This window comes from Taudactylus pleione, unplaced genomic scaffold, assembly GCF_031769625.1.
Source record: "Taudactylus pleione unplaced genomic scaffold, aTauple2 ptg000026l, whole genome shotgun sequence".
Classification (NCBI taxonomy): domain Eukaryota; kingdom Metazoa; phylum Chordata; class Amphibia; order Anura; family Myobatrachidae; genus Taudactylus; species Taudactylus pleione.
Window position 1 is genome coordinate 17,491,925 of NW_028284428.1, and position 24,505 is coordinate 17,516,429.

General features: G+C 39.7%; 1 protein-coding gene and 1 pseudogene across 1 annotated transcript in view; both read left to right on the plus strand.

Moving 5' to 3' along the window:
• The window catches only part of IL1RAPL1 (interleukin 1 receptor accessory protein like 1), a 1,550,795-nt gene that overhangs the window by 941,245 nt on the left and 585,045 nt on the right, over positions 1-24,505 (plus strand). The window contains exon 4 of the mRNA XM_088451516.1: positions 16,192-16,378. Coding sequence (XP_088307642.1) covers positions 16,192-16,378 — 187 coding nt within the window. The remainder of the gene's footprint in view (positions 1-16,191; positions 16,379-24,505) is intronic.
• LOC148539243 (5S ribosomal RNA) lies at positions 588-706 on the plus strand (annotated as a pseudogene).

A 24,505-nucleotide genomic window follows, 5' to 3' on the forward strand; every position in this document is an offset into this window, starting at 1 on the left:
ACGCTTGTTGTGGGTTACTTGTAAATGTTCTCAGGAGATTTGGTTCATCTTCCTGGGTGCCTCTCTGTGGATGGCTAGGTTATACAGAGCTTGATGTCCTACTTAGCCTTGTCGGCTGTTCGTAGTTGACCAAAAAAATTTTTTTGTTGCATGTATGTATATATGCCTCCACTGCAGTGATCAGGTCATACAGAGCTCTAGGTCCTACCTGATGTTTGGTAGTTGGCCAGAGAGTATAGTGTGTATGAACAGTGGTTATGCATGTATGTATGTATGTATGTATATGTATATATATATATATAATTATGTATCATGTGCATTACATGTGACTTATGGAATCTGGTGTATTATGCTGCCTTGCCAGCATAAGTCTCACTGCTGTTTCTCTTCATGTAACCCGCTACAAAGATACGTGGGTACATTGGATGTAAAATGATGGTCACATTAATACTAGACATTGGATAAACCTTGTATGTCCAATGAAAAGGTAAGACAGATGGCTGGGGCCCCTGAGTTGATGGCATGTGTGACCTGTATCAGCAGCCCATATGGTTATGCCCTCTATTTCCATCATGAATGGACATTTCACCTACAGCCATACCACACTGGACATGTCCAATCTCATCTGACTTTGGAAGCTATGCCGTGTTGGTCCTGGTTAGTACTTGGATGGGAGACCACCTGGGAATACCAGGTGCTGCAGGCAGTGGTTGAAGCAGGCATCATCTTTAGTAGCCGTTCAACAATTACTACAGGCTGCTAGGTCTTTGCAGCCAAAGACCAGATGGCGTAAGGCCAGGCAGCCAAAGACCAGATGGCGTAAGGCCAGGCCACCCTCTCTGTGGCTTGGCCTTACGTGGGCCAGGCCACAGAGAGGGGCAATGGGGGTGACCTCACTGGACTTAATATAAATGGGTTGTGGTGGTCACTGTGCTAAAGAGTCACCACAGTAGTCAAATCTACCAGATCATAGTGCAGGTTGTGGACAGATTGGCGACTCCTGTGCCAACCCTGATATTAAGTTATCTTCAGCAGCTGCAGCCTACCATGTTGGGCTTCCTAGGCATCTGCCCTGGAGGGACATGTGTGCTCACTTGGGTCAAAGGTGACTTCGTCCTTAGCAGCTTTCCAGCAGTTATGGCAAGCAGCTAGGCTATTACAGCCAAAAGAATCAGAAAGCGTTCGGTCTCACGCTCTGTCCAGCCCTCAGATTCTGGTACATCTTCTGGTGTTTAGGGGGACACATGGGTCTCCTCCCAGGAGTCACTCTCAAGAGAGTAAGACCGTCTTCCAACAGTACATCTCCTCCCTGATCAGAGGGGTCAAAGCTATGCTTGTGGAGCCAGTATAAGGAGAGGCTCCAGTGTTCTAATGCCAGAAAGTTGGGAAAGCCTTCCAAATCTGACTACAGCCAGACCACACTGGACATGCCCAAGATTGTTGGATCTTGATAGCTAGGCAGCATTGAGCCCAGTTAGTACTGGGATGGGAGACCACCTGAGATTCCAGGAGTGGTAGGGAACATAGTATGGAGTTTCTCCAGGCAGAAAAATCCATATTACTAGGAAGGTTGAAGTCTTATATCCCTTTCCAGTACCATTGGCTTTCGCCTGTAAATGTTCCACTGATAAGAGATTTGAAGCTGTTTTTCTGTGCAGTCTTTCTCTGTCAGGAGCTGTTATTTGCCCAGCCAGGGTACGGCCGGGGTTCCATATAAAGGCACAGACTATCTGTCTCTCGCCAGAAGAGCGACTATCCATTAAAGACATTTGTCGCAACAAGGGTTGCCTGTTCTGGATGATACCAGCCTCCGCGGGTGGGGAGCAGTGACAGGTCGACACACGTTTCAAGGAAAATGGAGGACAATAGAAAACAGTCTCTCCATAAAACGTCCTACAACTAAGGGCAGCATTCAGGAGCACTTTTCAATCTCAGGAAAAACTAAAGGGGCAGGCCGGTCTAGGTGCAATTTATCAACACCACCGCAGTAGACTGCCTCATCTATCAGGAGGCAGAATGTAATTTTCCAGCGAGATCAGTTGTGCTCATACCAGGAGTCCTTATTTTGGAAGTAGACTTCCTAAGCCAGCAGGATACGCGCCAGAGAGTGTGGGCTCTTCATCCACAGGTATTTCAGAGCCTTGTGGATGGATGGGTCTTCCAGAGTAGACCTCATGGCCTTGAGTCACAAGCAAAGGGTCCCAAGGTAGGGGCACAGTGTTTGAGGATGCTCTGGCAGTAGAGTAGAACTTCAAACTAGCGTATTTGCTTCACCCACTATCCCTCCCTCTAAGGGTTAATGGGAACATGCAACAGTAATACTGATGGCCCCTGCTTGACCGAGGCACTGCTGGTTCGCCAACCTGCAGAGTCACTCCATAGACACTCTGTGGCCTATTCTGCTAAGGTCGGTCCTGTTAATACAGGATCCCTTCCGTATCTTGACCTGACTTGTCCATCTTGGATGGCATGGTTCTTTAAGACCTCCTCCTTGTGAAAGGATGTTCTGTAGTTTAGAGGACAAGAAATTTACTTCTGGCTGCAGTTATTAAAAATGTTGTATGTTCTCCGGGATGAACTGAGAAAATGTGGCCCTAGGGGGTTAGGTTTTCTCGAATATGTTCTTTTCGTCAGACTGGAGGGTCTCTGATCTAGCAGCACTTTCTTTCCGCTTCCCCGTTTTATAAGTCATCGGGAAAGAGCGGTACTTCATACTAAGGCGGAATACCTTCCAAGAGTGGTATTCTGGTTCTATATGAATGTAGAGATTGTGGTCCCAGTTTTCAGACTACAAGCCTCTTGGTAGGTGAGGCTTCCTGGGATGTTGGCCGTGCACTACATAATTATGTGGATTGCACCAACAGCATGAGGAAGTAGGTTTCCCTTTTGTACAGTATGAGAATCATAAGGCTGGCCAGCCGATAAGCGGACGCTGGTCAGATGAATTTATATGACGATTTCTCATATACACACAGACTAGTCTGGTGGTGCCAGACTCAGTAAAGGTACATCCACATGGTCAGTGGGGCCTTCATGGGCGGCTTGCTGGGGTGCCTCTGCTGAATAGTTCTGCAGGGCAGCCACTTGGTCTTCCATCCACACCTTTGTCAATTGTTATGCCTTTGACATTTTTGCCTCTCAGGATGCCTCCTTCGGGCGTAAGATTCTCCTCTCTTCCGAGAGCCAGGAGCATCCCCGCCCGTAGGGTTTGTGCTTTGGGATATCCCCAACGTAATGGATGTGGACCCCATGGACCCCGAAGAAGAAAATAAGAGTTATGGTATAACATACCTTTGTTAACTCATTTTCTTCGAGGTCCATGGGGTCCACAGGACACCCACCCAGTCGCACCTGTAGTTCTGGGGGAGGTTTTTCCATAGTTTCTCTTCTTGAGAGTCTGGACTCATGAGTTATGGGTTTCTTCTTTCTTATCCTTTGTTTGTCTCCGCCTGCTTGAGCTTGGTAACGAACTGGCTACCTGAGGCAGGGGGTGGGGTATATGAGGAGGAACCCGGTGCATCCTGGAAGCAGAGAGCTCGTTTGTGTTAACTGTTTGATGACCAAGATTCATACCCAACTTAATGGCTGTGAACCCCATGGACCTCGAAGAAAAAGAGTTAGCAAAGGTATGTTATACCGTAACTCTTATTTTTTATGGTATATGGTGTTTGAAAAAAAATTGCATTGGAGTAGTTTTAAAAAATATTTTCTTGACCTAATTCAATCATAAAAAAATGACAATTTCGGAGCAGTTTTTGGAATAAATTTTTTAGTTAAGTGGTTAATTGACAAACAGATGTTTTTGTGTTTTATCACCTTATCAGTAACTTACTGTAGGTTCATCTATCATCAAGAATATTCATTTCTGATTAATTTTCACTACTCTAAATGTGCTACAGTATATCCTTTTAAACTTTCATGTGTTTATTCCACTGCTCATTCGCTTAGATTTGCCAGACAGCCATAAGCCAATATTGGTGAAAACAATATTATGAGCTGTGAGGTGGTCAAAGTTGACTGGAATTGACTGAAAATTAAAGTTACTGATGTTTGTATCAAAACAGGTCCATGTTACATGACTTTAGCTGTTTTTATACATTTTTAAGGAATCCAGATCCGAAATCAAAAGCAATTCTGAAACCAAAACACTTGAGGGTGGTTTTGTCAAAACCAAAACACGGCGATGATTTAAAACCAAAACCAAAACTGGATCACTAGGTCTACAATGAGACAGTAGACAATGTTTAGGTAGGCAATACTAGTTAGCAAGGCAATAGGTCGACAGGGTCTGAAGGTTGACAAGGTCTAAAGGTCGACACAGTAAAGGTCAACTAGTAAGAAGGTCAACAGGGACAGAATGTGATAGGGTAATTAGGTCGACACACAAATGGTCTACACATAAATGGTCAACATGTGTTTTTTTTGTTTTCTAGCCCTAAGCTTCACCCTAACACTTCGCTTGGTGCCTAACCCTAACCCTCCCTCCTGGTGCCTAACCATCGGGGTAGGTGACTGACCCTAACCATACTTTCTAGTGCCTAACCCTAACCCTCTGGTAAGTCCCTCCTGGTGCCTAACCCTAACCATCGGGGTAAGTGCCTAACCCTCCCTCCTGGTGCCTAACCCTAACTGTTGGGGTAAGTGCCTAATCCCAACCATCGGAGTAAGTGCCTAACCCTAACCCTCTGGTAAGTGCCTAACCCTAACAAACAAAAAAACAATGGGGTGACCATTTTTTGTGTTGACCATTTGTGTGTCGACCTAATGGCCCTGTTAACCTTCTGTCTCTGTCGACCTTCTTACTAGTCGACATTTAGTGTGTGGCCCTTCCAACCCTGTTGACCTTCAGGCCCTGTCAACCTATTGTCTCTCTAACTTGTATTGTCTATCTAAACATTGTCTACCTTTTTACTGTAGACCTAAAGACCAGATACCAAACAAAACATGGGAGCCTGTGTACATCTCTACCTTATATGTCCAAAACTAAGAGGTGCATGTCCTTCTACATATCTGTGAGTTTATGAGGTGAATGTAGACCGCAGGTTTCAAAGTATTTTACTAGATACATCTATTATAGTTTAAGCCATACTGAAACATTATAACACTGCAACCAAATTCAATTGCAGGACAGTTATCAAGATTTACAACAGTGACATTCAATTGCAAATTCTTCCAAATTTTCATATGCTATATATACTGTAGATATAGCATAGTCTATTTTGTTGACATACATGCATGCAAAATTGACAAGCCTTTGCTGCTCCTATCTGTGTCACAGATGATCTGGTCCAGTGTTACATAACGGGTGAGCTGTGGGGATGCTGTGAAACAAACAAAAGTTATCAGACAGATAGTGCACCAGCTGCTCAAGTGATTGATTCCACAATAGCTTCCAAAGGTCCTTGGGGGGCACCAGTAACTGAAGTGATACACAGATGATCAATTTGATACCATTACCCTAACTTTGGCATTTGAGGGGAGTGGAAGACTTCAGACAGGTGAACTATCTTCTCTAGCCCCTATCTCCTACATCCTACAGTATGTTGGGTTCCTAATTACCATGGACAGTAATATTTTATTTGAAAATATGTATCTGTCTGCTACCCATGGAGAAGCACCAATATGAATTTATACATGGATTGAAGTTTATGCAACATAAATTGGTGGTAATGGCTGCATATGAACTATAACCTATTGAGCATCACAGGATCTCTGAAATGGCGATTGTTTTGTATTATCTATTCATTATAATGTCAACTGCTCTTTTGCAGTATTTTGTATATTATAGCAGGATACAATGTTTTAAATTGTTCATATATTATGATATTATTCATATATGTTGCAACAGTGTTGCTTTTATACTTCATTTTTTTTGTATAAAAAACTATCTGGGATACCCGGCATTTCCGGGTTGAAGAATGAACCAAAATGTGCTTGGTGGAAATGAGTAACTGTCAGACAGGGTGCAGTGTGACAGTTGATCCTCTGACTCACTGCTCTTCCGTTGAGCTCTGTCTGCCCCCAACTGGTACATATCAGCCTGTGCCTTTAGATAACTGCAGTTTTAGGCACTGGAAGATATCATGAGTGAACTGGCACAAATTTCACATCAGAGACTCCATTGCCTACTTGGTGTGCACAATGTGCTCACTTTTACACAGAGATTTGGGTGCTAGATGCAAGGAAACAGACCCACTAACACAGAAAGTGACAGTAACATACAATGCTACTACATCAGATGTTTTTTTAGGGAAACACCTCAATCAGAGCACGAGGGAACCCCACACAAACAGATATCACGTGTTAGGCACCCCAAAAAGAACTCAAGATTTAGATTCAGATGAAGAAGGGGGGACTTCATTATAAAAGGAAAAAGGAGGAACACAAGAAGAGTATGAAATCCTAATCAATATCTAAAAGCATTTTCAACTTATCCTCTAAAAAACTAACCTCAATTGTCCCTTTTAGAAAAGGGACTTATATTTTCGCCGACCAACAGTCCTAACAAGTTTCAACTTTTCGTAGAACTTAAAAGGTTTATAAGATCCTTATGTAGGAAAAGATATTTCACTTGTAAATACTCCAACAAAACCGGGGAAGTTTTTATGCCCATTGTTTTGGACTCCAATGATTCTGTTGGTTTAAATATTTGGAAGATCTGTGGGAGGAAAATAATGTCCAAGAAGCTAATTCTATTGACCATGTAAAGATTTTTGATACTAAAAGAACAGGCACTGTCGCTTCCACCTGAGATTGCAGGTCACTGAATTCTACCAGCTGCCGCTGCCAACATCTACGATCTTTGCCATTTGTTTGAGCCACCACCTTGCTCATTAACACAGTTGTTACCAAATCACAAAGACTGGACTGGACCTATACTGGTTATTTGCTGTATACCACATCACAGTGTTTGCTCCCATGCAAGTCTGATTACCTGGAGGTACACGCAGCCACACACTGGCTATTACCTGAACTTTTGGAGCTCATACACAGCAACCCGCAGTACACCAGCGGTGAGAAATTATCATCCCCCTGTGGTCTCCAGTCCCACAGATGCTCTGCACATAGCTGCTGACTCTCTATATATTCATCACAACATTGGGACACTCACTGTCTGTGGACATGCATCATAGGAGAGCTCCAGTGGACGGCAGTACTGTATGACTCCAGTTTCCACGGACTCAGTCCTATTGGTAACATGTATCCATTTATAGTTATGCAATGATCCTATGGCTGTACTATTCTATTCATTAGCAACTTATTAAATACAATATATTTGCTATATTATTGTTACATTTATTGTGATTGATATACAATCATCACATTTTTATATGATATAAAAACTGTTTTTTACTTTTAATACATTGGTTGGTGCTGAGTTACTGCGCTGTGTCCTACTTTGTATTATATGTGTATTAGTTCTAACAAGAACTTGAATAGGAGCATTGACACTGCTCCACAAGGCTGCGCACCCAGCACCTCTATACAGTTTTATAGCGCCTTGATTAGGGTTTTTTGTTTTGTTTTACAGAACAGAAACATGCAAGATACCAGTGGCAAAAACTACCGTAGGTGCAGGGGGAGTGGCTGCTATAGAGCCCAGACCAACCGGGGCCCAGCCCTTCTCCTGCACCTACAGTGCCCCCCTGCCCCCTCCTCTCTTCTCTTTCCTTAACTTACCTTCTCCATAGTCGCACCCCCCCCAGCATTAGTCAGTGAGGAGAGATGGAGCCGACTGGGAGAGGACATGTGCCTGCCATGCGCAGGCTGACTACGGAGCAGGGAAGTCAAGGAGAGGGGAGTGCGGCGGGGGGATGCAGACTGGGGGGAATGGAGACCTAGGGGGTCCATGAAAATTTTGCTATGGGCCCCCCTAGGTCCAGTTATACCCCTGGAAGATACAATCAGCAAATGGACTTAGATCAACTCAACATTAGTCAGGGTCCATAACTATAGGGGGTTGTGGGGTTGCCATCGCTATAGAGCATGGAGGCTTAGGGGTGCAGTATCTGGAGCCCAACTCTCATGCATCCAACTCAAATAGACATCGTTGCCAAATGGGGTTGTAAGAATAGGTGACACTGTATTTAATTCAGAAAGGGGCAGTATATAAACTACTTGCCATGATATATTTGGTAAAGTGTGTTAAATTCACTAGATTGTGGTGAGTAGTTTGTAGACTGTTCCTTTCTACCAGCTTACTGTCTCACAGTGGACTGCATTCAGCAGAATCTGCCTGCAGAGCAAAAGGGGAAGAAGAAAATGACCAAGGTGATCTGGGGGCACTGTGTGGTAAATGTGAACTAAGGAAACAAAATTGTTGCATAATGTGAACTGGGGAAAGTACAATTTGGCATAATGTGAAATGAGAGAATTACAATACAGCATAATGTGGTCTGGGACACTACAATATGGCATAATGTAAACTGAGGCAATGCATTGGGTCATAATGTGAACTGGGGCAGTCTGTGATATCATTTGAACTAGGGTTACTATGTCATAATGTGAATTGGTGCACTACAATGTGGCATAATGTGAACTGTGGGCACTACAATGGTACATATTAACTGGGGGCACAGTGTAACATGATGTTAACTAGGACACTACTATGAGGCATTAAATTAACTAGGGCACTACTATGGGGCATGAAAATAACTATTGAGGAGATAGAGTTGTCTCTTTAGAACCATTAGGGGGTCCCTTAAACTGTTGCTATGGGCCCACAAAGTTCTAGTGATGCCCCTTAAATCAGCCCCTTGAATCAGCCCCTATATTCTTATATCCTGCCCTGGAAAAGTTTACAAATTTCACTTTCCTGCCCACTTCTTCCACAGTGCTAACAATAGTGGAGGAAATGCTTTTGTTCATATTTGAAATGTTTCTTGTGTCCTCCTACCCACTGCACTTACTGTAACATTAAAACTGAAAATTAAAATTGATGGGGCTGCTTTTCACATGGGTGTATTTTTCAATTCAGTAGGTTGGTGAACCTCTTGTCACATTCTGTAAATTGGTGGGGTTAATTTGGATGTAGGTTTGACTCGCCAGGATAACATACAGTCTAGTCCCGCATGCACATTTAGCATATGTCTTATGTCTAACTTAAAACCCATTTAAATCCACTTTTCTCTAAACAGAGAGTATTAGACATTTTCCAATTCATAATGTATCTTTGAAAATCTTACAAATCCCTGTATGAGACACAGAAATAATGTGATTTATGATTTGTCCTGTTTGTAGTTTGGCATAAGTCAGACAACAATCATACAGTATATCCGAAATGCATTATCCATTTACAGTCAGTATGAGAATATTTTATACAAAGTACAAGTAAAGAAGAGCTTAGCTGCGCCCAAGGCATAATAAGGCAGTTATAAGTGTGAATGGTGTTTTTAAGTTGATCCCCTGTGATTATCATTGACCCTTACAGAATGTGATTTTTTTTTTTATCCTAACGGATATTTGAAACATCGCCAAGTGTTTCTTTGAAAGCAATTTCAATAGTGAATTCTGGAGATGTTAACTGTTTGAACCATTGTCACAAAGTCTTTACACTGTACAGGATATGATTGCAGAATGGAAAATGAGACCATACTTTTGTTTAGACACAATTACAATTCATATAAACCCACATAAATATAATGTTTGCATTTGCCTAGCATTTTGAAATGGTGAACTTGCCTATTAATACATCTCTAGTGCAGGCTTCAAAGCATTTGTCATAGGAAACTCTTTTTGCAGGAATTACAGTATATTTGGTAGAAATACAATTACTTTATATACGTGTCATTTCCTTTCTAAGCAGATGCCTGAGTTGTGGAGCAATGCTGCTATAATGAACCTTTATATTAATGGAACAGAGCTGCATCATTTTCCTGAAACCTTGCCACATGCTCCACATAAAGTATCAATTAATTAAAGCCACAACCGGATTTTCTGTGATTGCCCATTAGTTTTTTTTACATGTATTAGTTAAAGACGACAGATTGCTTTACAACTAATGATGTACTTATATTACATGCATGTAAAAGCATGTTGCTGAGGAGTTGTAAAATCTAGACTTACAGTAGAGGCTGATTCAGATATGACATAGGCCTAAGTGCAGGCATGCAGGGAAATGAAAGCAGATTGTTGCTAGTATGAAGAGTTGCATATATATATATATATATATATATATATATATAGCAGCAACACCCTATAATTATGAAAGAATATAAAATATACTATTGAAGATAGCGCTCCCTATCTGACTTCTACGTGTGGGAACGCTGCAGCCGATAAAGAAGATTGTGCAAATATTAAAAAAAATATGAATATAACAATTGGCTGCGCTTTCAACAACACTATCTCTTACACATAATCAAATGAAAAAACAGCACCACTTGCACATCTCTAGTTATGGACCTGAGTTTAATTTTTCTACTGCATTTTGTTTAATAAATAAATGGAGAAAGATGCACAGGAAAGATACATGTACTTTCATAATTCACCTGCAACAGATTGGGTAACTCCACTGGGGTTCTTACTGTGACATGTAATTACATTACCCCCGCCCGGAATGCCGACAGGGTAAGGCGGACCCAGAACTAATGATAGGCATAGAAATCCTGACGCCTATCATTAGCCCGATGAAGAAATCCTGATGGCGGCATCCCGAATCAAGGTAAGCGGGGATAGTTAGCTCTTAGCTGCTGGGGGGAGGGTTAGGTTTAGGCATCCCTGGGGGGACTTAGGGTTAGGCATCCCCATAGGAGGGTTAGGGTTAGGCTAAATGGAGGGGGGTTAGGCACCCCCGTGTGGAGGTTAGGGTTAGGAACCCCCCCCCCCCGGAGGGTTAGACACCACTAAGGGAGGGTTAGGGTGAGGGGGTGTGAGGGGGTGTGAGGGCGGTGAGGAGAGGGTTAGGGCACTTACATGCCCCTATCAGTATATGTGTTCATCGGGATTCCAGCGTCAGTATGAGAACCGCGGTTATTCAGCCATTGGTATTTCATACCGATTCCCTTACTGTTACTGTGAGCCAGATAACTTTTATTATTGCATTTTTGAATTGCCAGAAACCATTTTCAGTGTTATATGTGTCAGCAGTTCCAGTAAGTAGTAAGCTGCCAGAAGCATTAATGCCCAGCAACCAGCCACAATGTCTTAATTGTACCACATTCTTCTTCTCTAGTTGATCCAGCTACTTGAATACCAATAGATGCACAGCCCTATCACTAATTACGGCCAACTTGTAGCCAGTTGTGATTTCCTAACATTAGGAAACTCAATATCAATTGTCAACCACTCTGCCTGTACAGCAAACTTTTTTGAGATGGATGGAGGAAAAAAACCTATATTAAAAATAGAAGTCGATGTAGAGGAGGGCCATGTAAAGAGCTAAAATCTTTGTAGAAAGGAGGATTGGTATCATAAGTATATTTGATAAATTTTTTCATTCTTAATTGAATCCACAGTCATAATGGAAATACAAGTGAAAAAAAGTTTTATTGAAAAATAATTATTTGATGTACAGATGTCTCTTCATACACCTAGCCTCAATACGCCATAAGCACGAGATGCCCTGCTTGACTGAGCCTCATTGAACATTGTAGTATAGCAACATTTTCTCTAAGTCTAAATAAGTAGTTTTGCCAAATCTATAGATGGCATTGCCTAATAGAAGCCTCTGAGCTTCTTCTCTGAGTATTCCTCAAGAGGGATCACATAGGATCCCTCCCAGGGTCCCCTGCGGCTCATGCATGCTCTGGCCACATATGCGCAAAAGTACTCCTGGGTCATAAAATCGTAAGTCCCCAGACCACAAAGGACAGCTTTTGTCGGGAGAGCTGTAATTTGCTAAATTCTTCATACATACGGCATTGCTAAACGCAGGTATGCATGCAATCATTGGCGGTTTGTATCACATCTAAAATGCAATGATTGTTGCATACCACCCTGTATGAGGACACATCTGTATACTGTACTTTGAAAATACAGTGCTACATCTTTATACCACCCCTATACAATGTCTCTCTTACTTACAATTACAATATTACATCCATTAGTTTCATACCCACTTTATTACTTCACACTCATTATTAAACTATACTTAGTATGTGTTTTAAGCTTATAGTATAAATAGGACGCTTTAAAAGACAAACTACAAGTACTTGCTCTTGAAATGATTTTGGTATAATACTCAATACTTTACAAAATTTCCAAGAACACAAGGGGTTAAACATGCACATCAGAAGACTCAGCTTTGAAAAAGGGCTAATCTGCAGTCAGTTCACAGCTCTCTAGAATAAGAGTGAGTACAGTAAAATGCCTTATTACTCTCAGCAGGTTCCACTTTCAACCTATTAGGGGTCAGGGGAATTTAGAGAACAGTTTGAGGAAATTTCAGTCTTTTATGCAGCTCTCACGCAGAGGGTCCAAGCTTCCATATTCTGAATCACAAGGCATAGAGTACTCACTGCCAATTAATCATGTCAGAATACAGTTTATGTCCCAATACATGAAAAAGCAAAGTAGACAAAGAACTAAGCATAATGGTAATGCTCTTTTATGGCACTATTTTCATAGGGATTGAACTATAGAACCAGTTACTAAATTAGCAATTTAAAAGCTCTTACATTTACAAAATTGCAAGCTATAATAATGTTGCAATTCTGAACAAATATAAGTCGATCATCTTGGGTGTGATAATGATTTTGATGTCTTTTGTCTCTTGCAATCTTTTGCTTACAGAGTAATAACCTTTTAGATATGTATTAGTTCTTGCATCAGCCTCTTGTCCAAAAGGACATTGACAAATAATGATAACAAGAGAAACACGTTTCTTATTGGACACTTTAATTCTTACACAATTGATGTCAATGAGTCACAATATGTCAGTTTAGTTCCTTGTTTCCTGTTTGTTGCATACAATTCAAAGCGAATAGTGTATGCAAGTAACACATACTGTACATGCATTGGTTGCAATGGAAGGTACACAGTGGGTAACATTCCTGTGTCAAAGCATACCACCTAACTGTCTCAACTTTGATGTGACACTACCTATTTGAGCAAAGATTAAAATTGAGGACCCGTGGACATGTTTGTTCCCTATTGGGAACCCTGACATATATCTCCCATTCACTGCTGTTCTGAATAGCGACATTGAACCAGTGCTGTGTGCCCCTGTAACCAGGGGTTAAAGTGGGCCCTAATGAGGAGGAACTGAACTCCAGCCTCTGGCTCCCGCTGTGGGTAAGGAGCAGGGCGCCCGCTGCTACCAAAATCTCAGTGGGCGCCCAGCTCATTCCCCACAGCAGCAGCTGGAGGCTGGAGTTCACTCTGGAGCTCTGGCTTCTGGCTCCCACAGTGTGCACTATGGGAGAGACGTAATTAAGTCATGACATCTCTCCCATAGTTCTGAGGAGCGCACAGCCAGACGGATGGCAGCAGTTGCAGGAGCGGGGCTTAAGGTAACAATTTTTTTTGTGTGTAAGGGGCACTACTAATAGGGGCATTACTATTGGGGGCATTACTATTGGGGGCACTACTACAGGGGATATTACTACTGGGGGCATTACTATTGGGGGCAGTACTAATGGGGCATTGCATAGGGGGCACTGCCATAAGGGGCACTACTACTGTTGGCACTGTATAAGGGGCAGCACTACTGTGGGCTCTGCAAAAGGGGCACTACCACTGTGGGCACTGCATTAGGTGCACTATCATTACAGTTGGCATTTCATAAGGGGCACTACTGCTATGAGCATTATGTGTAATGGCCACTACTTCTGTGGGCATTGTATAAGGGGCACTACTGTGTGCATTTTATGTATTAGGAGCACTACTTCTGTAGGCATTGTGTCAATGGGGCACTACTGTGTGCCATAACATGAATAAGGGACACTTTTATGTGGTGTAATGTTAATCAGGGGGGAAGCGGTATGAAATACCACCGGCCACATGGCCGAGAGTTCGAATCCCTGCAGCGTGAGGCAGACAAATGAAGAGATCTCAGCAGCGGCTGCCCGACAGTGCTGGAAATCCTGATCGTCCGTAGGTGAGTACTTACTAACCTAAACCCCATAACCCTAACCCTCCTTAGGGGTGCCTAACCCTAACCTCCCGCCCATGCCTAAACCTAATCCCCCCTCTAAGTGCCTAAACCTAACCCCCCCTTCCCCGCTGCCTAAATCTAAGTCCCCCGGGGGGGTGCCTAACCCTAACCTCCCCCCAAGGGTGCCTAACCCTAACCCTCCTTCCCCCTAGCCTATCCCTAACCCTCCCGGGGGGGTGCCTAACCCTAAGTCCCCCAGGGAGCCCTAAATCTAACCCTCCCCCCGGCGGCTGTCAGCTTGCGGCGCCCAGCATCCCTTCGATCGGGATGCCGGGCGCCGGTCTCCCGGCATCGGAAAAATTACATGCGTCTAGATTTAGACGCCTGTCATTTAACCCTCGACGGGATAAAGCAGTCGGGAAGCCAGCTGTCGGGCTTACATCAGCCGGCTTCCTGATTGCATCCCAATCAGGGGCACTATGTGCTGTGTAATGTGAATAAGATTGTGCTACTGTGTGGTGCAATTTGAATTGGGGATACTATTGTGTGACCACGCCCCTTTCTTTTTGAGACCACGCCCCTTTTTTTGCAGCAGGTGCAGTCCCTTTATTAAATTAACGCCGTGGATGAGTTCTACCACTTCCATAGGACCACTTTAAGCACTGCCTGTAACTGATAAACATGGCAAGGAACAGGTGTTTTGGGAGAAGGGGTGATGTCTAACAGGCATTATAGAACCTTAAAACTGCTAGTAACATCCTTGAGGGCATGGTAAAAACTTCAGGTGAAGCATCCACAGCCTTCATCTTTACATGGCCATGCTCACTGTCACTATTCTGTGATCTGAATTGTAGGTTCGCAGCAATGTAGTTTGGGAAAATAGATTGTTTGTGCCACTTAGGCAGGGCCTGAATAAAGTTATTTAAATTAAAATTATTGCAATCCAAACAAATGTTTAAAAACATGGATGCAAGCATTTGTGAGTATGCCTAGTGAAAACTGGGCTCATATGTTTCTGGTGAAGTTGTACAAATACCTTGCAATGTTTGCAGCTTTGCATATACAGTACATACAGCAGCTGCATTTTAGTGAACACATTTTATACATTTGATTTGGGATATCATTGCTTTCTATGTCTGCAGGTTATGGCTAACTCTAAATCAGGCTCTTAAAGCACTTTGTAGGCACAAAAATATATAATTTACAGTACTGCACACCAGACTAATACAGTATACCAAAGAAATAGGCTAATAAAGTAGAAATAATTATTATCTGAGACAGATACGGTGTTCTCGTGAAATAAAAGAACAGTAAGGGTCAACCATGGTCTGAGACCTTATATAAAGTAAAAAGTAGAAATGCTTTTGTAGCAGGCTGTTTCTTTGTACTTTGAATTTGTGTGTTTCTATAGATTTCCATTCTTTTAATAATGTTCATTTGTGACTTGTAAGTCGCTATTATTATACTTTTTTTGTCTTCAAGACAGCTTGTTGCAAACCACAAATGATAATAGATGCAGACATCAAAATTCAAAGAAAGAAATTGGAATAGAAAATAAAATTCCTGGGTTTAAAGACATTTTAAGGATAGACAATACTGCAGTGAAAACGTAAAAATATGGATGGTATACTTAAAAAACACAGACGAAAATGACATAGAAAAACTTAAAGGTCACCAAGAGGGAAATAGTTACCAAAATGATCACTCCTACAAAAAACAAGTTACGAAAGCAGAGTTACTGCTTTAATCCAAATGAATACTATGGCCTTAAATATCTCGGTTAATACTAATTAATCTGGTTTGCAAAAACGGAAGCTATTGTTCATGGTAATTTCTTTGCATCTGTTGGTTACAAATATAGGACGATGCTCTCAGACAGCTGTAATCACTTGTACAGCCCTGTTGCTTAGCCATTAATAGCTCACAATGGAAAATAAACAGATTTGACAGAATTGTGCATAATTTTAGATTTAAGATGAATTATTTCTGATGTATGAAATTGCTACATTCATCTGATGTTCAGTTTACCCCTTCGGGCATCAATGACATTTATACACACATAAATGCTTGCTTGTACAACAGGGCTGTATGTGTCTGTGTTACTTGATATATTCTTGGAAAATTCTTATTTAATTTCTTAATTTATGTTTTAACAGGAATTCCACTTACTGCATGAAAGTTTCTATAGCCCTGTCAGTAGGGGACAATGATACTGGATTCTGTTATAACTCAAAGATGAAATACTTTGAAAAAGCTGAACTTAGCAAAAGCAAAGAAATCTTGTGCCCAGAAATAGAAGATTTTATTATGCCATACAGAGAGCCGGAAATCAAGTGGTACAAGGTATAGTATGAGCTACTGCAGAAATATAAAATGTGTCACATAAACTATTATTTGTTTTTATGTAGCTGCTGAATATTTTTAATTTATAACATTTATTTTATTTCATTTTTAGTAACTATTTAATGAAAAATATGTACCAGTTATATGCAAAATTTGGTCACCTCTGGTCAATATGCATGTTTCACTGATTATTTAATGAAGACGTTCATATAACCTCTGCAGGGTACTTGCGTACACATGGAATATCTTTGCACATTTTGATGCACATTTACTACTGTATTCCTGAATGTAACAAACTGAAAAAATTGTGAATGAGGCAAACATATGGGCAGGCACTCTCAAATTGATGTATTAATACTTTTTGTTGAAGGTTTACGTCCTAAATTAAATGAAAACAATTTCAGAGTTAAATAAACATATATTATGATCCTTCTAGCCTCCAACTATTTTGTGCCACAAATCTTGGGCTCCTCTAAGGATCTATCTTACGACTATTGAGAAAAATAATTCACTGCTACAAAGCAGAGGCATATTAGCGCCCCTTGCCTTCTGCAGCAGCACCCTCTTTTTGGGGATACGGTGCATACGCAGAAGATAGCAAAGGCACTGGCACAATGCCAAAGTCTTTGCTCTCCATTACGAGGTTCACTCAAAGATGGTGCCACCAGCATTTGCATAAGAAGCGAGACCTACTGCATAGAACTTCTGAGTTTTGTCAGTGGTGCAGGTTGTATGGTGTGTAGGCTAGCTGGACCCAGTCGCCCATGTACAATGCACACCCTGAACCCATTATAGATTCATCCCTGCTACAAAGCATGGGCAGGCTACAAAAAGATATGTCATCTTGGGATATCCACAGTCAGAAACATCATTAAGAAATGGAAGTTAGGTGATCTTTTCAAGTCAAGTTAAGATCAGAAAGATCCATAAAAACATCTGATCGAGCTGTGTGTTACCTAAAACAGCTGCCATTTTTCCATAGAGAATGATGTTCTCACCGTTTCTTGGATGCCGCCAGGACTTAACTCAGCATTGTCAGATTGTCAGATTGTGACCTTTAATAGGATCTCAGCATTGTCAGATTGTGACCTTCAAGAGGATCTCTTGAAAGTTAGCACACGATGTCTGCTAAACAATACATACTAGATAAGCATATTGTTACACAATGAAAGATCCTGGATGCATCATAATTGGTACTAGATGCAATCCATATTTAATCCAGTTTTTCAATATGATACAATAGTTTTTCAGCATTATACAATACTGTAGGTAATATTTTATGCAAGTAACCAGGTGGCAACAGAGAATGGAGCTGGAGTGGCGACAGGCAACAGAATACCTGAGGCAGGTGTAAGCAGGAGAAAGTAGTGGAACTAGTGATACACTAGTAAGCAGGGTAGTGACTAGAACAGACTTGGCAGGGAACAGTAGAGAATGGCAGGGGTCCAACAGAGTACAATGGCAAGTATAGAGTGTTCTGTAAACCAGGAAAAAACATGATACCAGCAGGCTAGACAGGTCATGAACACAGCAGTCAGGTCAGCTAGTTAGCAGGGCAAATGCTATAACTGGTATTAAGGCCTTTAATAGGATCTCATGAAAGTCAGCACATGAAGTCTGCTAAACATTACACACTAGATAAGCATATTGATACACAATGAATGATCCTGGATGCATCATAATTGGTGCTAGATGCTATCCATATTTAATCCAGTTTTTCAGTATGATACAATAGTTTTTCAGTATGATACAATACTGTAGGTATGGGTGTAATTGCAGAACCTAGGCCTGTAGAGTAGGACATTTTTCAGCACTTTATCCTATTGGTGAAGCAAGTAATAAAGTGAACGTGGCTTGTATATTTTACTTAACTTTCTACAAAGGTAAATGTTATACTGTAATGATATATTTGCATTTCATCAAAGTTTACATAGTATGGTGTCACACTGGAGCTTTGAATACCAGTACTTTACCAGCTAGAAAAGTGCTTTTGTTCATAAATTGAATTGTAGCTATAGTGAAATGCTGCAGTAAAGGGGGAGCAAGGAAGCTAAGAATACATTGCATGCAGCACTTTGCCAGCTTAATCGCTCCTGTGTGACAGAAAGGGAAGCATTCTCATTGTACTTCAGCCTGTTACTGCGAGAGCAATTGATTAATAAGAAAAGCACACATGGGACATCATCCTAAGAGTCTTATTAAGCATTTCTTTAACATTATGAAAATATGTTGCCTTAGGACACCAAGATGAGGATGTTCAGTAGGATTACCTTTACATGTTGATGTCACATCTGCCCTGTTATAATACATCTTTTCACATTTGGAATATACAGAAGATCATTACATGATAACTATTTTTCATGCATTATTAAAGTCATTTTTTGGAGTGCATGTATAATTACATTTCAGGTGAACAATGTTCCAAAGTGAACTCATTTCTTTATGGCACACAAAGTGTGTATGTTATAATAATGTAAAAACTGCAACAAAAACAACAACTAAAATGTGACACTTTCATATTGCCTGTGAGAGATAAAGTCCCAAGTCATTTCACAGTTTAAATGGATTCATGCCTATATCGTTTGCTTCCACGCAGAGAGAACTGCGTTTCTTTTTTTTTTAACGTTCATATACAAAGTCTGAACTGATGCAAATCCTACAATATACACTTTGTGACTTTCTAAATCCATACAAATAAAAGGAATATTGTTCTAACAACTTCATTATTGCCCTCTCTGTAATGTGAAAATATGTAGTAGCACTCTATATCTTGAAAAGCTCTTGTCCATCAATTCAGTGAGCATTTTGATTACTGATATGAATTACTACAATATAGATGTAATATTGCAGCAGTGCATTTCTAATTTTAGAAAACAAATTATATTAGACTTGTGTTCCTCCTTATTTACCTATAAAGATTAATTCAGAAAAACTGCAGTCCTTCCCTGTGGAGGACAAGTGGGGCTCATCCTCCAGTTATACAGCTAGTTTGCTGACGACAAGCCCTACTCGTCCACCGCAGCGAGAGGCTGAATAAAAATAAAGTTTTTACCATTTCATCACTGGTCCTAATGACTGGTGGAAACTCCTGGCAGCCGCCAGGCCAGACCGAGAAGCACTGACATCACTTTTGTAAAGTAAAAAAAAATGTATCAAAAGTATGGGGAAGTGATTGTAAGTTCCTCTATATCCCCAACCCCAGCACCTAGGAAGATGGGGGCACATATCGTCCAGCACTACAAAAAAAATGGACAAGTAAAGATACATTGTGTCCTATCTCCACTATACTGACCTGCACACAAATGGAGGCACCCTGTCTTGAAAGTGTGGTCTCATCTTTCAAAAGATGTGCCCCCCTTTTTAGTTATTGTCTATTGATCACCAGACAATAACCGATAACTAAAACTGAGCTCAAAAATAAAATTTTCACGGATTGGTTGACTCTAAATCACATATATATATTTAATGCAGTAGGTTGTTTCGTTTAGAAAATGGCAGGCCGTCGGCTACCATATTTTTTCTAAACATAGTAATCATATAAACTGGAATAGCGAAAATTTTAAAATAAACACATTTTCAAGTGTAGACTTTTTTGTGAAACCTACACATAAAATCCATTTCTTTACTATTTTTGGGTTCAATTCAATTAAATGCGATGTTGAATAGCGCTGGAAATTAGTGGCCGCAGCTATTCAGTTGTCCTCATTGTGCCTTGCAGTTAAATTGGGATACAGTTTATGGCATCTAAAGTCGGCTGTTTAGTTGCATTTCCCGTTTTTAGTGCCTTGCCAACCGTGATGCTGTAAGCACATGCGCTAAGCCTGCTACTAGCATCATGGCACTAGTTTAGTCAGATTTCTGCCCACACCTCAGGAGTGTGCGAGCAGATATCCTCTAGTCTCGGGTTAACAGTGTGGCAAATTCAGTAGCTTTGGAAATTCATTTTTGGCGCTATTTTTTAGAATATCTGGAGTGGAAGGAGGAAGAACATCTAATTCGAATGCCACAAGTCAAAAAAAGAAGTGAGACAAAAAGGGGAAAAGAGGAGATGCACAAGTTAACAAAAAGAATAGAGAAGAAAATAACAAAAATAAATCAGAAAGTATTTTCAGTTTAAGCTCGGTTACCCTTAGTAAATGACAAGTCAGCCTTTTAAGTAAAGGACAAAAAATTCCACTGCAATCCCCTAACAAGTTTGAGATGTACATCGATCTTCACAAATTAACAATCAAAGCATCCGATAAGGGTGGAGCCTTTTCTTCATGGACACCACCAACTAGAAAACTGAAACAGAAAGACTTTTCTCAGATGATATTACATATAGAAAATTAGAAAGTGACACTACAGAACTGTACAAAAGAGAACTGTCTGAACATCTTAAAGAGGGGTATCACATAACCAAATCAAAATTTGATTATCTGAATAACATGTCACCACATAATCCAGTCTATTACCAGATCACAAAGATACAAAAAGATCTGAGGAACCCACCAGGAAGCCTGATAGTGTCCAGAATAAATTCCATTATGTCCATCCTCTCTGGTTACCTAGACGCATTCCTTCAACCATTGGTGTTGCAACAGAAGAGTTATGTTATAGACAAAACAGCAGTGCTTTAACAACTAGCTAACACACACTCAAAAGAATCATGTTTTTTGGCAACTTGTGACGTTGAGTCCCTTTACCCCTGTATTTGACACACTGACAGATGTGTTCATACACATCACTATCTATGCAATAATTCTAATCTTCCCAACAGTCAAGTTAATATTTTTATGAGCAGCATTAAATACATTTTAGGTCACAACTACTTTTGATACAAAGGCAATTATAAACAGTTCACAGGGACAGCGTTGGGAAGTCGCTTTGCTCTGAGTTATGCAAACTTGTTTGGAGCAAAATGAGAGGACAAGCAAGTATGGAGCAATAACCCTTTTGTAAAAAATGTAACCCTTTGCATACGTTACATAGATGATGTGTTACTCATTTAGGATGGGAGCGAAGAAGAGTTGAAGAAATTCAATCCACATTAACTTCAATTAATTAAACCTGGAGCTTACCTTCTCTTACAGTAATGACAGAGTCAACTTTCTAGTCCAGGACATTTTTTATAAATGAAGGTTGTATTGGAACAAAAACTTTTTTTTTTTTTAAAGTGGACTGTAATAATTATTTGCTGGCATCTAGAAATCTCCACCCACAATTGGTAAATAATATACCTGGAGGTCAATTTCAAAGGTTAATAAGAAATTGTTTCTTTGAAGCTGATTGAAACACAGAGCACAACCATTAAACAACGCTTTGAAGAAAGACCCTATAATAAGGAGCTTCTGGAGAGAAACCTTGCAAAGATAAGTAGGAAACAGAGGGAAGATGTCATTAAAAATAACAAAAAAAGAAAAAGGATATTCCTAACATTTTATTTATCACCATTTACAATAGTCACAAAAAAGGGTTAGAAGGAATTTAGAAAAAAAAAACACTGGAATGTCTTGAAACTAGATCCCATCTTGGAGAGTATTATTCCTAACAAGCCAACTATAATTTACAGGAAGGCACAAATTCTGCAGAATACATTGACTTCAAGCTACATTCCACTTGAAAAGAGCAGTGGAAACTTATGTAGCAAACGTTTCCATTACTGTAACAATTGCAAGGCAACAGAAACCTTGAGACTGTAACTACTAAATATATACAGTGTTTCACATCTAATGCTCTAACTACAGAGCACCTACTGAAAAAGCATCTTAACTGGACTACATGAGGCTTCACCTGCAGCTTATAATGTATGGGTAGCACCAAGAGAAAGCTTAGGACATGCATTGGAGAAGATATATATATATATATATATATATATATATATAACATTAAGAGAGGTTTGAGAACACACAATGTTTCAAAATATATTTATATGCTTCATAGAAAAATCCCTAAAGGTCTTAAGTTTATGGCCAATGAGCAAGTAGAACAAGACAGGAGAGAGGGGACTTTGTAGAAAAATATGTCCAGAATTCGAAACTGAATGGATCTACAAATAATTAAAACCCTCCAACCAGGTGGCCTAAACTTGGATTTCAAAGTAGGTTCCACTTAAAAAAGGTCTGAAATTGCTTACATAGTTGTTTTTTTTATTCTTACATTGCCTTATGAAAACTGACACTTCTTATATTCTTATATTTTATTTTACACACATATATATATATATATATATATATATTCAGGATATATATATATATATATTCAGGATATATATATATATATATATATATTCAGGATATATATATATATATATATATATATATATATATATAAAGCATCCAACTATTTTTAAAATAAAAATCAGATATTATATTTACAATTTTATTTATTTAATTAGTTCAAAAAGTTTCCATTTAACCCAATCAAAATTGAACTGGTTTTGCACCCACCTTGGGAACCAATCAGGAGAGACCCCAGAGGATAAAAATGGATTGCAAATGGAGGACATGCTTCCTTGACAAAGTCTATGAGAGATGAAAGGCACTGGAGCCTTAAAACAATGACACTGACAAGTCTTGACTTTCACACTGCTAAGTGACGACAGATGGCCAGAGCTGTGTCTGCAACAGCTGCTGCCTCATGGACCATTACCTACATGAAGGTCACACTGCACACCCGCTTGTCTGTCTAAGGCACAAAGGGCCAAGTTGAAGATTTGGGTACCGGCAGCAGCGCAGCAGACACCCACAATGGATGGAGAGCTAATGGCAATATTTAGGGTAAGATAGGGAGAATCACCTGCATTGTTGCATCAGAGAAGCATGAACCACTTACCCATATAAAAGAACTATAATCATTGTTTTATTTGTGTTACGGTTATAAACATTGCTTTATTTGTTTTATGGTTACACATTTGAACCATTGCTTTTCAGCTTACTCACAATTTTAACACGTGTATCAATTAGGACTTTTTAGTATTATATATATTTTTATGGAATTATTTGTTTAAATTAGAAATCTGCTATTTAATTTTTTGGTGAGTTAAGTAAATCTGCTTTTATAGTGTTTATAAGACAAAAAATTGCCTTAGGTTTCTTTTCTAAAAAACACATTTTTTGTGGCCATTTTGGTTAAACATTTTTTGACAAGTAAGACTAAGTAAAAAAGAATAATGTTATTTTCTGAAAATCCAAGGTCTTCTAAATAAAACAAGATATAATTTGTTTGGTTACCTTATACAATAGCAATTGAATTATTGGGGGGGATACAAATTAGGGTCTTTTTGTCCTCTCAGTAACCCACACACATAATCTTAATTGGTTTATTGATAAATAAAGTAATATAAATGTAATAAGATCATAATATAGCATGTTGAAAAAATATGATTGGATAGTGACTAATATTGGCCTGTCTGTGCAATCATAAATGGCAGGAAACAATTTTGCCTTCCACATATTTTCCACATATATTTATAAATTGAACAGTGATCCTGATGCTTAGTGCTTAGACTAAATGGCAGGATCATCCTTCAGGTGTCCAGCATTAGAAACACCACTATTTTTCGTTTTTGTATATTTGTGAAGTTATACCAAATACAACATTTACTAGTGAATCAATTTACAAATGTTTCTATTTTTTTTTAAAAATTACAAAAATTGCATTTAGAGGGTTAAAAAGCTAATATATTTGTTAAGACACCAATATACAATTAATTGAAGATAGTTATTACAAATACTTAAAATTACAAATATCAATAATCCTCTATGAGCAATCTTACTGTCATGTGTTTTGCAAGTTGATTCTGGACTGTCAAACCAAAAATAACAATGTTTTTGTCAATTGAATTTGAAATACAGTGAAAAACATAACAACATATTATTGTGATAATGTCTAGCCCTTTCTGCATTGTTATGTAAGTGTTATTTATAAAAAGGCTTTGGACACTTATAAACTAGACAAATAGGAAAGGCCAATAGAATCTGCTCCTCACAAAATAAATTCTTGAAACCAACCGTCTTATTCACTCAAAAAATGGTAGAGCATTATGACAGTATCACATACTTGCCTACTTTTCATAAAGCATTTCAGGGAGATTGTGAAAGCAAAACCTATGCTGGACGTGTACTGTGTCATAAAGCTTCAGCTTTT